Source organism: Homalodisca vitripennis, chromosome 5 (assembly GCF_021130785.1).
Source record: "Homalodisca vitripennis isolate AUS2020 chromosome 5, UT_GWSS_2.1, whole genome shotgun sequence".
Lineage (NCBI taxonomy): Eukaryota > Metazoa > Arthropoda > Insecta > Hemiptera > Cicadellidae > Homalodisca > Homalodisca vitripennis.
In genome coordinates, this window is record NC_060211.1 from 1,834,590 (window position 1) to 1,854,269 (window position 19,680).

Here is a 19,680-nt window from a genome sequence, read left to right on the forward strand (position 1 = left end):
GCTGATCTTGAGGGAAGTGACCTATTTTACATATGTGACACATGTAAGAATAAGAAATGAACATTCATTATTCTGTTTACTCTTTTGTTAGCCAAAATTAGGCAGTCTAATTTCTGTAATTTTTCTTAATTTTCATACAAGATACAGATTATGTAATAAAATGTGTTTAAAAAATTATTTCATGTGTGCATTCTTAAAGAATCCTCGTCCGATACCACCAGACAACCAATGTCCGATACCACCAGACGCATTTTAAATCATAGGAAATACAAGATCTATGAAAATGAATTGCCAGTTTTATATTTATTGTCTTGGTAAAAATCCCGTTATGTGTTATTTAAGTAACAAGTAAAAGTTTTATAAAACATTAAAAAAAAAGTAGATAACATAAATATTAAGTTATTAATTTTTAAAAACGCTAAGGTGGCCGATACCAGCGGACTCTCCCCTATATATATATAGGTGGACGGGCAGATATTTCGAGCGCCTCATATGTATTTCGTTACCAAAGGTGAAGCGAAATAATTCCCAAAAAAAAAACGCTTATGACAACATTTCTACTATACAGAGTTTTACGTGACATTCAAAAACATTCAAAGTACAAACTATTTCTCTAAAAATATCTTCTACAGTACTTCCGTCTCCTTATAAGTTTGTGGTTTTATTTCAAATCTCAGGAGATGGAAAACCTTTGATTGCAGAATTGTTATTTCGTTTACTTATTTTTCTTCGTAAGTCTTGCCGTACAAATTACAATAAAGGGAATAATGAAACTAATTCTAAGTGGCTAGGGAATAGCAACTAGAAACTTACAAGACACATCTATCTTAAGGCATAAACGATATTACCTTTGGTATCGTTCATTTACACTGTATAAATTGTAGCTACTGGAAAATACATTTATCCAACCGTTTGTATTTACATTTAAGATAATTTTTACACGATTTATGTTTATTTCAGTACTGAAGCTGATTAGCTTAGACAATAAACAATAAGAATCTATAAAAACGTTCAACCATACTTTTAGTATTGGTGTTGAAAATTTCTTGTATATTTTATGTTATATTTCTACAAATGAATACAGAAATTGTCGATACTGAAAACTCTGTTGATGTTTCAATTACATATTTTTTGTTGATTGTTTCTCTCAAAATGGTTATAAAAATAATTTATAATAAATTTTTAAAACTATAAACACTAAAAAAGTTATGGAAATGAACAAAGTATAACTTGTCCAGGTAATTAAAGGAATTCCTAAAACGTGTGATATCTATGGCAAATGAGAGTTCCCAATGAAGGAAATTTATGTGATCCTAATCAATAAAAATAGGAACACGCAGAACTCTTGGAAGTTATCGCAATAACTACATAACATACGTGCAGAGGTTTTCTATATGATAGGCAAGACTTAAAATGCAAAAATCACTTCTTCTTCCAATGTTTCTTACTGGCAAACAAATGCTTCATAAACGGGTTGCATTTAATGTTGTAAACAATTTGACATTTTACATATAAAACTCTCTAATTTGTATAGCCAAGTTCTGTGCATTTACTTCGAGCACAGTTCGCAACGGTATTCTTGTATTATAACATTTTATTATACCTCGTGAAACAATTTTCTTATTAAAAAGACAAAATATCAAAACAGTACTCAAGTCGGCAGAAAATTTGTCACAGAATAGAAAGGAAATGTTTACACTATGTCAGGCTAAAGATAAGAAGTTCTGTAGTTTTATCTTAGTGTAGTACGTTATGGAAATATCAAGTCTACTCCAGTTAGTGAACATATTTGGCAGACGAAAAATACACAAAAATCGATTACAGTTCAACAGTGTTACAAAAGTAAAAAAACAATAAAAAGTATATAAACCTAAATCAATTACACAAATACTATACTTTTAACCAAGTTTAGTAGGAGGATCTTAGAAATAGAAGAGAAAGAAATAAAATATAACTATAAAATTTAAAAAGTGGCTTCCCCTAATAAAAAGGCACATTTATTGCTGTTGATTCATATTACTCGTAAATGAATCACAATAATATTCAACCTCCTTCATTCATTAATTGTAATAGTTACAGAGGAGATAAACTACGTATGGCAATGAAGGGTACTAAGATCCGAGAGTTATTTATATTAAAACGAATATTTTGACTAGTTTATAACACTTAAAAATAGAACATACAACTCAATCAAAAAAATGTGAGATACCTCGATTAGTGGTGCTTTAGGTTAGCTTTAACTTTTTTGTATTAACTGAAGAATAAGAAAACATTCACTCGCTTTTTCATAATTTAAATGGATTGATACATTGAGGCTGCTAAACTTTTAAAGAATCCAGAAAAAAGTATACTTGTCTTGCACGTAACTTTACCTGTTTACTTTTTATTAAATTCCTGAAAATTAAAATTTAATTATTTGCTATGTTGCAAGAGGATATTTATATTTTACGTATAATTTTGTTAATTCACTTTTTATTTCTGCTCGTTTTACATAGTATAGCCTACGTACTGGGCTTGAAGAAACTTTGATAAATATTGCTTTATTACAAAAAAGAGTTATTAATCTTATATAAAAACTAGCTAACCCGCCAAACATTTTTTTGCCATATAAACTCTTATTAGTTTGTGCAAATGCGGTGTATGAGTGGTAGAAGCACGGAGCGCTGTAAACTATGACGGAATATACATTTATATTTTCTCATTTAATATAATTATTCTGTACAGATAATTATCGTATATGATACATATGATAATATTACTAATTACAACACCAATCCCTTAACGTAATGGATTCTATAATATTTTTTGCTGGCCAATCCTTAGCTAATGCAAACAAACTGAATAGTTTGCCCACTCGAGAGCATGCCACATATGATTGCCCGTGTAAAAAGCAATACTTCTACACGGATGCTTTTCTAGAACCTACGGTGCAAACCTGTATGAAGAATTCTGGTTCGTATGAATTATATTTCGAACGCTAATGTTGAGTTCCCTTCTTCCCAAGATTAAGAAAAAATTTTTAACTCAATTATTTATGGCCATTGTAATTTACTTTGATATTAGTGTTCTATTCCATTGCTGATTTTGCCTCTCTTCTAATAAAACAAAATATGTACATACACAGTTATGATAATCCCACTTTTATAAAAGAAAAATACTTTAGGTTTAATTACAGTTTACAGTTACAGTAAATAACAGTTTCTAAATGCAAAGTAAATTTCAGATTACATTGTAGCTTATACATGCACTTCTAGCAGTTACCCGCTCTTTTGCACGCAATTTAGTAGGCATTGCATGCGTATGACCATTAATTTTTTGAGTGAATTTTATTTCTGACTCCAATGTTAAGTTTGCCTTGTTATTACGTCAAGAAAATGTGTTAAAAGTTTATATTTATAGCTACTCTAATTTATTTCGTTAGATAGTAACATCATCTTTTAGATCTAATACCTAATATTTGATTAAAATACACAGCTAAAAAGTACGTTAACAATGACACTACGCGTTTGTTTCCTTTTTAACAGAAAGAATTGTTAATATTTTAGAACATTTAGAGCTGGAATTAGTAAATTAGTGCAAAAGCACAGTGCAGCGAATCTTCATCTAGCACAGTTCTTGCCGACTACATCAAAGGGAGAATTCGGTGTGGAATTCTAAACACCTTATGTTTTGGAATATTTTGTAACATAGATAACTACCAAACTAATCGATGAAATCCAAAGCGACGTTAAAAGTATTTTCAATTACTATGAATGTAAACAAATTTAAAATAATAAACGATGTTTACACAGAACAGTTAATAACATTATAAATGCTCTTTCGCTTAATATTTCGGAACTTTAGAAGGATTATGTTCCTACTTTACAGACCAGTGGAACCTAGCCCGGGGTGATTTTAGAAATAAGAATATGCATATGTTCATCTCAGGCATCTTCAGAATATTATATTTCAGCACAGTCGTTTCAAGAGTTTATGGTAGAATAAAAACTCTATTTAATTTTACAGACACACAATAATTCAAGTAACGCGTAATCAATAATTAAAATGACATAATGATGGTAATTCTTGCTCATATTTAAAAATTAAATGAAAAAGATTTAAAAATTTTGTAGGCTAAGATTTTTTGCGAAAAAAAACAAAATAAAAAAAGAGGCAAGGTACATGTACATGTTCTTTTTTATAAAATATGCAGGGGCTTTGAAAATTGTGATTTTATAAGTTTAATTAGTGGACCACCCTGAACAGTTCAGGGTATGAAAAATAGATAGTAACCAATTCTGAGACGTACTGAATATGCATACACAATTGGCCAAAAATCGGTAAAGTGGTTTCGGAGGAGTAAGGTAACTAACATTGTGACACGAGAATTTTATATATAAGATATAAACTCAAAAGGAAAAACATATTTTTGGAAACATTATATAAATCCAAAATGACTGTAATTGTTGTTTTAAAAATCTAAATACAATACTTTGGTAGACTCGCAATGAGAGGTACTTTTGCTTCATACCTCATGAGAATATTATTGGAATGCCTGTTGAAACAAAACGTATATTATTCTTCTGTTAAGTTAGAAACTCACTCAGGACCTAATGCATAACAGTACAATAGTCCTGATGTCTACTTGTAAAAGCATACTGTTTAGTGAGAAAAAAATATTTTCTACATAAAATGTAAAATTAAATACAAATATAATTTAGGGGTGTTGATAGGCAGTTGAACACATATTGGGTAGGAACGTAATACAAACATATATTTATTTAGAAATGACTATATTTACAAATACTATGTGTAAAGTTTACGTAACTTAGCGTTTTACAAAAATAACATGGTTGAGAAATATATTTCCTTCCATTTGTTACTTAAAATTACAACACAATAAAAAGTTTGTATCACGATTACTTATCGCTTCAGTCAGTTATTCATTATCAAACGAAACCCTTATATAAAACAGTATTAAATAATTCTCTACAAATAATTATCTGTTGGAATACATTATTTAATTCTAAAAAATTAATTGTTCAAGTTAAATATATAGGTTGTTAGGAGGTCGATATTAGTATGAGACGTGCATAACGAAGTTTTAAATTATTGGTGTTTCTTTCCCAATGATGTTCAACCTCCTCTATATCATTCCTGTAAGGAATTATTTTATATTATATTCGCATGTGAAATTTTCCAATAAGTTTAATACATACCTAAAAAAAACATATTATTTAATTTTTATATTTATTTTGGCAACTGACATAAATTTCATTACAAATTTACAGTGAATCTTATTATTCTCTAAAATAGCTATAGTAGTGTGATTCTATTACTATATGATGTACAAAAAAAGATCTTTACATTTCTAATTCATACTCTTTAGAATAGCAATAAGTTATAAATTCTGAGGTCGAACTTAATGAGTTAAGTTATTTACCACCCTGTATGTTACAACATTTTTCATTTTTATTAGTTTGAAATGAAATGTGTTATTATAATGATTGGTGGTAATTTTGATAACGCAATTTAAGATAAAAACTATTACATATAGTAGAGAAAATTAAAGAAGCATTCATCGTGGAACAATTTAACATTTTAAAGGTGGATTTAAAACATGAGGAATAAAATGTCAGTGTAAATAAGTATTAAAACTAGTTAAAATACTAGATATACTAGTAATTCAGTAGATTCATGGGTTTACTGAATGTAAAAATAAAAACTGAAGTTTCTTTGTTTTTTTATAGTACAACGTTTGGTTAAAGTATAAATTCAGCTCAATGTTTTTATTTCATCTAAGTAGCACTCATAACGAATATTATGATCATATGTACGTTATCCCAGTATCTTTAGTTGTATGGCATGTATAAATGTATACGGCAATAGTTGAATTAAATCGAAATATGGTACGTTTTATGCAATAAAAATTGCAGAAAAACGTTCCTAATTCTTACATTGGAACGTAGCTATATGAATAATACGCTTTCTCATTTTAAATATTTTACTGATCGTGAATGTTTGCTCCTGTATGACAGTTATTTATTTCTTTTACTATACGACCTAGACAATTCTAAGAATTCCGAATATACTTATCATTTATCATTCGTTGCCAAAATTACTTACTTGCCAAACTGCAAAGGTACAAAATGTGTTTCAAAATTGACTACGCAACGGACTAGCTTGCCTATCAACAAGGTACAAAAATATGTCAGAGATTCTTCATGCTGAGATTATTGTCGGTCTGAAGAGGAGGAAGGCTAGCTAGACAATAAAAGCAGAACTAAGGAAGACCCCAGTGTCCAAGTGGCCATCACGTAACCACCACAGCCCCCATTGTTGTCTGCAACAAACAAATTCATGTCGTTAATATCATACATTTTATTTATACCAATTCAGCTCTTACATAAACAAATATGGTCTACATTTTTTGTTAGATACACAAGAACTTCTTTACACTGATAAATTATGTATATAGATATCTTCAAATATGGATAGAATATATTTATTTATTATATTTAATGGTTTATTTAAAATTACACTAGTTTCCAGTGTAAGGTAATAATTCATTTAAGTAAGAAGTACCTAGTTGAAAATTGCAATCAACAATCCCAACTCACAAACTGGACTGGATTTAAATCAGGGCAAAACAAAACCACACGTATTAAACACATTAACAGTCATTCTTGTAGTTCTGTTTAATAACTTTCTATGTCTCTTGTATTTCATAACATACGAGTGCTATAGAAAACAACTCGATAGCTTCTAAATTAAGGTAAGATATGATACATGAATTTCTTGGAGGCAAAGTTTGGATTAAAAATTCTCTCTTCGACCTAATGTTAATAAACTTAAAATATTAAAAATTTACTATAATCAAAATACTATTTGAAAATAACATATTTTAACAACACATCATAAAGATAAATATCTTATTTAAAACATAAATTATTTTTTAATTAAAATAATTTTGTCTAATTATCGAAGCAGCAAATATTTATTAACTAATAATCAATAATCTACAAATAATAGCAAATAATAATAGCAAATAATCTTACAATATTGATTATTTATAAGTTTAAAAATAAATATTCCAAAAAATGCAAACATTTAGCCCCAAATTAGGCCACCGATAACCCAGACCACATCACACCCATCGCTCACGCTAAACCTGAATATGTAAAATTTGTTGAAATATACCACTTCGAATTGCTCAGTATTTTGCACTATGTTGCTCGTGGTTTTAATAATTTTAGATTTATCCAAGCACAGCTTTTCTTAGAACGCTAAAGTATTTAAAGAGTATGACTATTACGAGTATGTCATAAATACCCTGAGTCAAACATACGTATTAAATGGTAGGTTACAGCCCGTTAATTGCTGTCTCTTAACTAGCAAACGTATCTGTTGTGTTACTTTCATACACAAAAGGGTTGTCTTGAGGAGAAATAGAGAAAACAGTTAGGTAAAATGTTAAAGTGGCTTTAAAACCATAGGGTGAATGTTAAACTGGCACAGACGTGCTACTACTAGTCTGAGGGTTGAATACGTAACGATAGTTAAGTCAGTGAGAGAGGCCATAACAGGGCTAATGTGTTCAGCAGACGTTCTGTGTTAGTGTTCCTGCCGACACGTTTGGCGGGAGATGTGATTTACAACGGTAGAGCACTGAGCAGAGGTGAGCTGGCTGGTAATTTTGAATTTTTTGGCAGCCCGCTGTGAATTCTATCTCCCTTGGTTTGTTTAATGACTTGGATGCTAACTTGTGGAAATACAGGAATTTGAATTATTACACTCACTTTCACATTATGTACTTACTTTAAAAGGATCTAGTTATCGCTTTGCTTTACTACTGTTATTAAACATTGTTTGTAATAAATTAAAGTAGGATAATACCTGAGCCTGCCTGAGTGGGAGTTTAAGCCTGCCTGAGTAATATTTATAATTCTATTTTACTAACACAAGATACTAATTTAAATTGTATGAATTTATTTGTATAATCTGTTTAAATAATCAATAATATCCTAACGGGTAGAGTTGCACTACTGACTAGACGTGGAATCAGGCAATGCTCCTCATTGGCCAAACCAGTTTTGACTTAAAATCGTCTGAGGACGTGATGGTCTGATCGGTCGGTATAGTATGTCCTGGACGTTCCCCGGGCCAGAGTGTGGTTGCAGTTATTCAAGATATAATCCACGGCCAATGGTTAATCTCTCACACTCGTCTCGCTCCTTCTCTCTCTAGCCCGGGTCGGTATCTCTCAACGAGTCGAGAGGTATCTAGGACCCCCCCTCCTTGGCCCCTGTTAGATTTTTTAAAATCCATTATTTTGTCACTGATTTTATTTTTATTCTAATTCTCTGCATCATTCACTGCCCAAGTAAATATAAAGTTGTCAAGTTCATCTCTTCAAAACTAAGTAATATAATAAATATATTACTATTGAATCCATAAAACATAAAACATTTTTGCAAAGGGTATGATTTTAGGAATTACTACACAGAAGCCAATTTATCAACTACGAACAATTAGAGAATGTTTCAGTAAATTAATTAATAACATAAATAAAATAATTCCGGTTGTATAATGAGTTTAGCATTGTTCAGTTAGTTTTACTAACAGTGTTACATAGGAATAAACTAACTCTTGCTGAACATAAGGACTTACTTTATTTACTAATTTGAAGTATCCTATTACCTAAGTGTTACAGGTTGCTGCTAGCAAAGTTACTATACATGAGAGCGTGCCACCCCTGCTTGCTTTGATCGGTAAAGAGCTGGCTTCCCCTTCTTACAAGGAGACAAAGCTGAGATTAATACTCAAAATCCCTCCTCATGGATCTCGACAGGAGACGGCTCCTACCCCAAACTTACCAATCCAGAATATTTTATGACTCCGGAAGTAGCGTAAGGGTATTTTTAAAGCTAATTACGTTAGCTTATTGTCCTAAGTGATACATGTATAGGCCTATAGCACCTACCAGCGGAAGATTCCCTTGTACCGAGAACTGACGCAAGCCTTGGTCTGTCCTCGTCTAGCCACACTTCCTGCACTGTCATATACACGTCATACAGTTGTGCCAGACACTGTAGTCGCAACTTGCCGCCTTGGAACTTGTTCACCTCAGTCTGCAGCCCTACGGTCGTCACGTTCACGTCTACAGTATGTAAGATGCTCTCATTCACCTAGAATTAGTGTCAGCTATGAGAAGAGTAACTGAACTAGTTTCATATCCCTCATAATATGTAGCATAAGGTATGTATTTGAGTAGCAAAATCTAAATAATGTATAGACCGAGGTTAATCGAAACCATTTCTGCAAAGGATTGCTGAAAAGTAAAAATGTTTATAATGATTACTCAGGACGTAACTATTAGATCTACTGTCTTGAACATTAAAATGTATTTTTTTAAACTGAGAACGTATTCGCTAATTTATGAGTTAGACCCTTTCTTTCAAAATTAAATCTTAAATATTGTTAATAATGTAACCTTAATATGCTAGTAAACCTAAGGACGCTTTTATTTTCTCAACATAATTAAAAAATCATGCTATAAAGGTATAAATTAATTTTATGACCATAATATCTACGGTTACCTAAACGTGCGTAGTATATAAATATTCAGAATTAAAAATAGTTTGAAAATAACGGATTGTTGATTTCTTATTTAATCCTTTCACTGCCTCCTCCATACATATTAGTGTGTTGTAAGAGTTCACCATACCGGACTTTAGTATGAAGAACGTAATACACTTGTAATCCAGATATATCACGTAACCCACTCATACCACTTATGTAACAAATATGTCTCTGTGTACCGTGTAATCTAGCAATATAAGGTCCTTTATAAAATGCGTGAAAACGAATATTTTAAACGTCGGATGAAACATATTTTCATTACTTTGAGTGTGAATGTTTTATAAGCCGTTAAATAATGAATATTCTTATTAATTTTTCAACCAAACTTATTCAATCTCTGCACAATTTATTCCTAACGCCGCCTCACTTTTCTGAAACTGCTACAGAATCGCCTTATACCGAACAACGCAGAAATGTTATACTAACAGTTTAGCACATTTTCGTGAAGAATGTGTTACCTTATGGCCATTTATAAGCCATGTGAGATTAAGAGGTAAAGCGGCCCACGGTGCTGTGCAGTTTGCCCTCAGGATGTCTCCCAGAGCGTAACTGTTCTTCTCCACGGCCACGGAAGGTGACCCTTCTGGTAACTCTGGAATATTTACAAGAACACAATTTAATTACTGTTCAGTTAACTGTGGCTTTATGCTTAGTGATTTTGACAGGATTACTAGAGATCTACGCACTATGGCGTATGACGCTGTCAACTTATAAAGTGAGAATCTAATAATACATAGGAATCAGAAATGTTTAGAATATCACATATTGATTTTATACAGACCTTCATAAACTTACAGTATTTTATTACATTTAATTTGATGTAATTCATGGATTATTATTATTTGCATGTATTTCGCTTGTCTTCTAATAGCCATATTCTATGGCACGTACTTTAATGGTAAAATGTATCAAAAAGGAGTAAATAAGCTCTCTATTACCTGCTGAGTAGATCATAGTATACATCGTAAAGGAAGTCTACTAAATTTCCGATTTTAGATAATATTTAATGGTTGTAATTATTTTAATTCAATTCATGTAGGTGAATATACGTGATTAAAACTACGAAACCATATAGATGAATGTACAGTTCTACTTGGATAATCTACAAATATTTTACTTAATACATTTAGAACTTGTTGTTTACAAATATTGTTTTTTTCATTATATGTATAGTATTTATATTTGTATCGTTGATAGAGGTTTCTTCAACAAGGCTTCGTAACAAAGCAATGCATCGTCTTGTTTCTCGAGATACTGTATATTACCATTAATGTACCCTAGTTCTGCGTCACGGCTCACTTAATTTTGCATCCCATATCTCTCTTTCATCACCTCACTTAGCTCCAAATCGACACTGGCCCTGTATGACTCAGATGCGTTCTATAAACAACCTCATCCCTTTGCTGCATGTTTATTGTTTTTTGGTTTATGGCGTTTTAGCAATCAAATCTAGGATAAGCCTATAAAATAGCAAAATTAATATACTGAACATGTGTTGTAATTCACTAGTAGTATTAAATGAAAATATTTCATGTTCCAATAATCTTTATTCACTCAGCAATACTGTTCACAGTTTTTTTCTTGGTGTTGAATTGGATCGGTAACAGATAGGTAATTGTATTGTGAATGTTTTAATTGTATTGATATATTATACTCGATAAGATTATTAAAGGAGCTATTGACATATAGATTTATTTTATGGCAAGTATATGTTTCTATGGTAACTGACCAAGTTAGCTGTCATTAAGAATGATAATATAACATTTTTGTCTAGGGATGGTTACCACTGATTATATTTATTTTAAAGTTTAGTATATGATAATACTCATTAAATTCCTATATAAAATGCAACGGGAAAAATGAATAAATGTTTTTTAAATGTTCATAGTACTTGTTTTATCAAACGTAAACATAACTAGCGTAACGAACCGGGGACAGAAATGGCCCTTTTAAAATATTTCTGGATAGCGTTGACTATAAACTGTTAAGCCCCTTCAATATAAAATTATCAAGTGGAATGTTTTTGTTACTGTGAAACATTTTTATCTTACAAATTACACGTTATAGATTGAAAATCAATATCTTGAAAACTAAGACATCTAAATAAATATTTGTTCTAGCATAGTTTCGTATAGACCATTTTAAAATAAGAGTAATCTACATTTTTGAAAGAGAGAGATTTATGGTACAGCTACTAAAAGAGTCGCTGTACAACATGACAAATGTTAGTTTTATAAACAAATTAGTTATATTATGTTGTAAAAAGGTTACAAGCTGTGAGAATTACTATTCATTAACATATCAATACAATTAACACATTCACAATAAAATTACCTATCTGTTATCGATCAAATTCAACACCAAGATACCATACCATTACCATAATTTTACATCATGATTCATAAACTATTTCCATTGTATTGAATATTTTAGTACAGCGATTGCATTTGTTTTGAGGTTCATTTAAACTAATTAGAATTACGATATACTATTAAATGGAGTTATTTTAAGGGAAATATCTATGTTTAGAAAATGAAAATCTCCATACTGAGCATGCATAAATGTAATAAACAGTTTGGTTTAGAAAGAAAAATACTTTCGCCATAATGGTATCCGTAAATACGACAGTATAAATTTATTTACAGTGTTGCAATACTTTAAAAGTATAAAAGTAACTGAAATGAAAAGGAAAATACATTACTACCCGGGCTGAAGGGATCTGGCCGTAATCCTACCCTGCTCAAGAGCACAGTCAGTGATTTCATTTTGACCATTTCATATCGTAATGTGACTTCGAGATTGAACTGAAAACCATATTATGAGAATATGTACCCGTAACTTAGAACTGCAGTTTCACTTGAGATTTTTTAAAATGAAAACTGTAAATATCGGAACTATTAATATTCATGACCATAACTGGATGGAAGTAGTTAAAGTTAGTAGTATAACATTTTAGTTCAGAAGCCGAGAACCATCATTCGTTGTTATAGGAAAAAATCTGGATTTTCTTGACATCTATAGAAAAATTGAAATTTGGAAAAACTATATCATCGGCCACTAGTTTTCGTAGAGGTCGAAACGGAGTATCAGAAGGTTAAACATATAACGCGAAAATTTTTCTCATATGCTATTTTCTTAGCGTTCAAACTTAAAAGTTAATCAAAAGATATGTTGATAAATGTTAAATAAGACTGACTCGGTTAGACCCTTAAAATGGTGACTAAGTTTTTCATCTAGTTATTTCGTGTAATTACAGTTTATGTGTTTTACGGTCGCTTTAAGTGTATAAAATCAAGACAAATATAATCCAAGAAATAAATTATTGTTTCATATTCCTAACCATTTTGATATCCACCAATTTCAATGCGCACCAAAATTAGCACACCTGGTGATTGCCTTATTTCTTAGGAAAATTCCTCTATAGGAATCAATAAAAATCATACCTGTCTATGTACATTTAAATTGGTTTTTGGCTTATTTAAATTACCATATAAATTGACACTAAGGGCGGTATGAGATTCTAAGTCTTATAAAACAATATTTACTTACATAATGTGTAGAATAAAACTACAATTTAGCTACCGTGTTCAACAAACTAAAATCACAATTAGGAGAATATTTGCTGTATTAAAATAATCCGTAGATCATCTTTGATTGGTGACATTAAAAGCAACACGCTCCCAGGGAAGGGAGTGAGATAGTAAAAGGCGGGACTAGCTTCAAAATGTTGTTCTACAGTAACATGTGTCAACCGTTATGTCACGATACTAGAACCAAGCAATTATTACTTTACCAGGCATTAAGGAAACTCTGTATATGAAATGTCAGATCTTATAAACTAAAGCATATGAAGCTTTGTCTGTCTTCAAACTGTAAAGAACGGCAGTTCAGTCCCCGTATTCATCTTCCCTCCGCAGACATTCTTTATTGTTACTGGACGTTTTCATACAACATAAATATTCTATTCAATACTGTAAGCTGTACTTAGCCCATTAGTTGTTTGCATTATCTACAATCATAGACGTCACCTATGTTCATTTTAACAACACAAGTAAAAAGTGAGTATGTTTTATTTTGTTATGATATGTCAATGTTTTAGTAAAAATTTTTAATGATTATAATGTATGGTCTTTATGTTTAAAAATAATACCTTAAAATAATTAACTAAGTGTATCATATTTTTAGCATCGAAAGAGTATCATTAGATTAACCGTTAAGTTAGGAAACAGTTTTATAAAATTATTTAAAAGCATAAAATGGGAAATTAAACAAGGATTAGGAAGGTGTAGTATGAGTTCGACAGTACTGATAAAAAGTGCAAAGGTCAAAGACAGGATGCGGGCCTGTGGTGTCTCTAACTCAGACCCAAGATCTGACGCTCTAGACATCTCGGACTGCTATCCAAAATTAATTACTTTTTATGTTGACATAAAAGTTTACATGATTTTAAACGAATTTCATTTCTTAGTTATGAAGTTTGGTGGAACAGGTTCACGTTTAACTGCATTGTGCTTTCTTTACAGCCAGCTATATAGTATATATTATAAATTAAATATTATAATTGCTTTCTTGGAGTTTCATATATCATATAAAAATCAAAATTTGTATATGAAAACATTTAAATAATATTTTATTTGCAATATTGAATTTTATTTGTAAATAATATATGAGTTGCAAAATTTTTAAATTTTCGTTAAATATGGATTAAAACAAATGGTGTGATTCGACATTATATTTTCTATAAGATTGTGTTGACGGAGAGACTTACCGACAACCTGGACTTGGGCGGAAACAACTTGGGTGTGGAAGTCGGGTGCATCAGTTGATACCTCGCAACGGTATCTGCCCGCAAGCTGTTTCTGAACGTCACGCAACGTTACGCGATCTGGCCCGGACTCACTGACCTGGCAACAAGTATGAATTACAGAATTTGAAAAGAATGTAATGCAGTGATTGTTAAACATTATAAAAAGTATAAAGAAACATTTCAGTTAGAAGTCTTACAATCCAACTACTTATATTGTCGTTGTCCCAATCATGGGGAAGGCTCATCACTTCCTCAGTATCTCAAATTGATGCAGAAATAAAAATGATTGCATTTAAAATTCTGTTGATAAATTATACATTCAAACGGATTTTGGATAATGGTTTAAAAAGACTGGAAATTATGTACCTGAAATTTTAAAATGAGGTTTACCTACAAATTTCAAGTATGAGAAGTTATTGTGATTATTTCATAAACACGTTTTAATTGGTTTCCTCACGGTCCTTGAAAATATTATTTCAATTTACCACCAAACGAACTACATCTTGGGAAGAAAAAGCACAGCGAATATATTTAGTTGTCTAAGATAATTTCGGAAATCCAATGGTGCTGGCTCCCCATTTTCAAAATATATTGCAAAGAAGTAATTCTTTTGCGCGATCTATAGTAAAATAATATGAAATGTTAATGTGTTTATCCAAATATAACTATTTTATATATTATATAAAAATCCATGCTAATGTGGTTTTTCATTAGACAAATTCATTTCCGAAGGTTTAAGATTGCAAAGTTCTTATACAGTTACAAATATTGACAGATTTTAAAATTATTGTATAAAACTATTGAGAAGATCTTGAATCACTAGAAACTTCAAAAAGAGTTTATGATATTTGACTTAAAAAGCGTCGTATAAAAACAATAGTACAGATTTAACATTATAATGTTTTTTATAAGGTACATTAAATTATGAAGTATAGCAGAATCGTATTTGGTAGTTAGGATTTTTTAAATGTTTGGAAATTTTGTGTTATTTATGACTCCTCTATCACATAATGAGATGTATCAAATACTATATGGAATGCATTTATGGATATTTTAATCGTGGCACACTTTAAAATTAAAATATTCAATGGGAATCCGGAAGCAATTTCTAAACGCGTATGGCCAAACAGATCCGATTCTAAATTTAATTTTATATCCATCCTTCAGGTAACTTAATTTGTTTGATATTAACCTTGGGATGGCTCTGACGAACATCGTCAAATGAAAAAGCTTCTTAACTCCATACGATGCAACGTAATATAAAAGTTGCGGGGTTCGATCGTGTAACTTTTTAACAGAGTACTGAAGACCTAAAATTATGAGTTTAAGTAAAATTTTTAATCCAGTAAAATAATTTTGGTCATCTTAGATTGAGGAGTCCTTGGTTTGTGAGGATTTTCAATCTTAGCTATTTAGGACAGAATTGTACTTACGAGTAAGACCCTCTGAGACAGCTATACAAAAATTAGAAAAAATGAAAAAAGGTTACTCTAGATGTTCAAGAAATGGAGGGGCAAAGTATTATCTCGCATGATAGGAAATTAGATAGCAGTTATTATTGGCTGTACCATCAGCCATCACGTTCAATTTATTCCTGTTACTTTTCTACCTTCATTTTCTTATTTTGGTGCTTGCAAATATATGATAGTTTTATGGTACCAAAACTTATATGGATAGGTTAACACGAAATTTTAGGTTAGTTTATCAGGTAGAAATGTTTTAAAAGGTACATTTTAATATTTTTGTTGTTTATTTGTGAAGTCTCTTACATATTTATACAGGGAAAATGCAAATATTGGCATACATATAAAATATAGTTACATATAAATATTTTACTATTTATAAATTTTGGCTTATATCATGTTGTAATTTAAAAGTCTTTCATAGTTTTCTTTGTGAGTTTAAAGTGATATCTGGAATTCAAAGTATAAAATCCTTTTGCTACTATTTCATAAACTATTAGTATGGAAATTTTATATTTCTAAATTAGTAGAAATAGATCAAAGTTTATATATGAAACCAATTCTTTTTCAAAGATGTTTAAAATAGAATTTAACATTATTTACGTATTTAGCTACTTAACATGTATTTATTTAAGGTTATTTAATTTTTTATTTAAAATATTAGGGCTGGATACAAGTGTTTCAATACCTTTGTCTAATGAGAAATTTTAATGGAATGTATTTCTGGTTTATAATTTGGTTTATTAAACCATTTTAATTTTAAAATAATTTGTAATAATAAATTAATAGGAAAGTTTGGGTCCACCATTTTAAAGGTAAACCCAATATAATACAAAAATGTCTCTTTTTATGAAGCTTTGAAACAATGAATCACGTGACACAAGTTCACGTTCGACACTTTGAGATTTTGAACCAGAAGCGTCTAGTTTTGGCACATTCTGTATTTAAAACTTAATATATTAAGAGGATAAATTTATTTATTTATTTAGGGTTGTTGAATTTAGGTTCCCAGTTATATATCTAATCATTACGCCACTATTCAGTTTTAGTATCTGAGCTGGTTTAACATGTGCATGGAAATAAGTTGGTAACGCTACACGTAATTTTATAAATGTACTGAAGTCTTATTAAATTTTCTAAAAAAGACTTGCAAATTGATCACTCAATTAGACATGTTGTCAATATAAATTCCAACACGTATATATTGCAACCGAATATATTTGGAAATATTTTCTACAGTTAAGATACCAATAAAACATTCCGCAGTTTTTCTGTATCTCTTGCACAGGAACAACATGTGATAAGCCTGAGTTGACACTTACTTACATCGACAAAGACACCGGGAAGTGCAAAAACTCGAGTGTGTGGGTGTTCCTTTGGCACATAGCGAAAGAACTCTTCCCGGCCTTTATACCACTTGACGGTGTAGAGAGGGTCGCCTTCCAGATCATAATGGCAGACCAGCGTGGCGGTACTGCCAGTGAGAACGGCGAGAGGGACCTTCAGTACCACCTCCTTTAGACCTCCGGCTCCTGAGGGACAGTACATTAGCAGTTAAAACAGTTGAAGATGTAGAGAGGGTCGCCTTCGAGATCATAATTGCAGACCAGGGTGGCGGTACTGCCAGTGGCATCGGCGAGAGGGACCTTCAGTACCACCTCCTTCAGACCTCCGGCTCCTGAGGGACAGTACATTAGCAGTTAAACCAGTTGAAGATGTAGAGAGGGTCGCCTTCGAGATCATAATAGTACACCAGGATGGCGGTACTGCCAGTGACAACGGCGAGAGGGACCTTCAGTACCACCTCCTTCAGACCTCCGGCTCCTGAGGGACAGTACATTAGCAGTTAAACCAGTTGAAGATGTAGAGAGGGTCGCCTTCGAGATCATAATAGTACACCAGGATGGCGGTACTGCCAGTGACAACGGCGAGAGGGACCTTCAGTACCACCTCCTTCAAACCTCCGGCTCCTGAGGGACAGTACATTAGCAGTTAAACCAGTTGAAGGTGTAGAGAGGGTCGCCTTCGAGATCTTAATGGTAAACCAGGGTGGCGGTACTGGCAGTGAGAACGGCGAGAGGGACCTGCAGTACCACCTCCTTCAAACCTCCGGCTCCTGAGGGACAGTACATTAGCAGTTAAACCAGTTGAAGGTGTAGAGAGGGTCGCCTTCGAGATCTTAATGGTAAACCAGGGTGGCGGTACTGGCAGTGAGAACGGCGAGAGGGACCTGCAGTACCACCTCCTTCAGACCTCCGGCTCCTGAGGGACAGTACATTAGCAGTTACAAATGTCCAAGTTAAAATAAAAAGATTGAAACAGTACTTTTGAATAGTAGAGAATATCGTTGATATTCCATATTTTGGTTTTTAACAATTGGAACTAGAACAATAATCCTTATATACTTAGAACATTGAGCAACAAGCTAGATGACCTACTGTGGTGCGAATATGCTGGTAGTGGATCAAAACCGACCCCATTAACTCACACGGAATGCTTGAGTACTAGAATATTTAAATTAATTTAATTAATATTTGATATATTTTTGAAGTCTCTTATTCTATTACCTAAAAGAGTAACTTGTAAAGCAACATCCTAATGATAACAGTAGGTGCTTGATGGTTGTGTAACTATAATTTATACAGGTACTCCAATTCAAAAATTAATAATTTATTATACGTTACGAAAAATACAGATTGGTTTTAGTTTGCAGCAAGAGAATGAAAAAGTTGTATTAATATAAATTTCTCAATTAAAACTTTGATATAATAATTATTTATTACGTCATATGTAGTTACATTATTTCATCTTCAATTTGAATATTGAATTGCGATATTTAAATAAAAGCTCTACAAAATGGCTATATAAAATGGTGTTAATTTGAAATGAAAATTTGCTCTATTTGACTTAAACGACTCGCTATTTGAAAAGTGTCTAAACAATACTCTACAGTTGTACTCGTATATACGAGATGATTAAATAAACGACGTAGAGTAGTAATCTCTTTTCATTTCTATGGCCGCACAACTATCTAAAATTAATATATAAGCACAGCATTGCTATTTAAATTTAACGTAAAAGGTGTCATATTAAACTATAATAACTGTATGAAGTATTTGCACACGCAACTTCTAATATTGTAGTCGTATTTAATTTCTAGTCTTCAATAATAACAGTATAACTTATATGAACAATATAATAATAACTCGCCTTCGGCTCGCTGGGGGCTACGCCCCCAGGCCCCCAAAGTAAATGCCTTAAATTCGGGGATAAGCGGAATTTGGTGATTGGTTAAATTCAGACATGACGTTTCCAAATTCCATGTATCCGTTCTCGAGAATCTACGAGTCGTAATGCTTCGCTAACGCTCAGCCAATTGATGTGTGGTGTATAATAATAATCAATAGATATCGTAGAACAGTTAGGTTGTGTGTTCGCGAAATTAGAAGACAAGAAGTATTTGATGGTAACTAAAGTCAGAGATTATGTTTGTATATCATAGTTTAATTTTTCGGATTTACCCAAACTTTTGACTTTGAGAGCGTTTTACGGTTTAACCGTTAGAGATACGACAAAAAGTGACTGGACCTTTCTTGTCGGAAATTTAATTTTGTGTTACGATTTTATTGTCAGATTTGAGGTACGACGTATGGTTTAGGTGGTATAACGCTTGGGATAAAAGTCTGAACAGGTCAGCTATTGTGAATTTTGTAGTGTAATATAATAACAAACATACCATAAGTCAGTATTTTTAAGTTGTTTCGGGGGTTACTATTTGGTCAGGAGTTT

At 31.7% G+C, this 19,680-nt stretch overlaps 1 protein-coding gene across 1 annotated transcript; it reads right to left on the reverse strand.

Annotated features, from left to right (window-relative positions):
• Window positions 1–6,239: 6,239 nt before the first annotated feature.
• On the reverse strand, window positions 6,240–17,439 carry LOC124363338. The gene is made up of 5 exons (XM_046818587.1): window positions 17,218–17,439; window positions 14,390–14,525; window positions 10,080–10,213; window positions 8,963–9,167; window positions 6,240–6,322 (listed from the first exon to the last, which is right to left on the reverse strand). Exons 1-5 carry the CDS (start codon window positions 17,437–17,439, stop codon window positions 6,240–6,242), a joined length of 780 nt encoding a protein of 259 aa, XP_046674543.1.
• Between the last annotated feature and the right edge of the window lie 2,241 nt (window positions 17,440–19,680).

What these genes read in the sequence shown, in the direction of transcription:
- LOC124363338 (XM_046818587.1), bottom strand. Translation starts at nt 17,439, where the DNA reads ATGTACTGTCCCTCAGGAGCCGGAGGTCTAAAGGAGGTGGTACTGAAG. An exon ending in TTCCCGGTGTCTTTGTCGAT is followed by an intron (nt 14,526 to 17,217) that starts GTAAGTAAGTGT and finishes ACTTGTTGCCAG; the next exon opens with GTCAGTGAGTCCGGGCCAGA. An exon ending in GGCTTATAAATGGCCATAAG is followed by an intron (nt 9,168 to 10,079) that starts GTAACACATTCT and finishes CACTAATTCTAG; the next exon opens with GTGAATGAGAGCATCTTACA.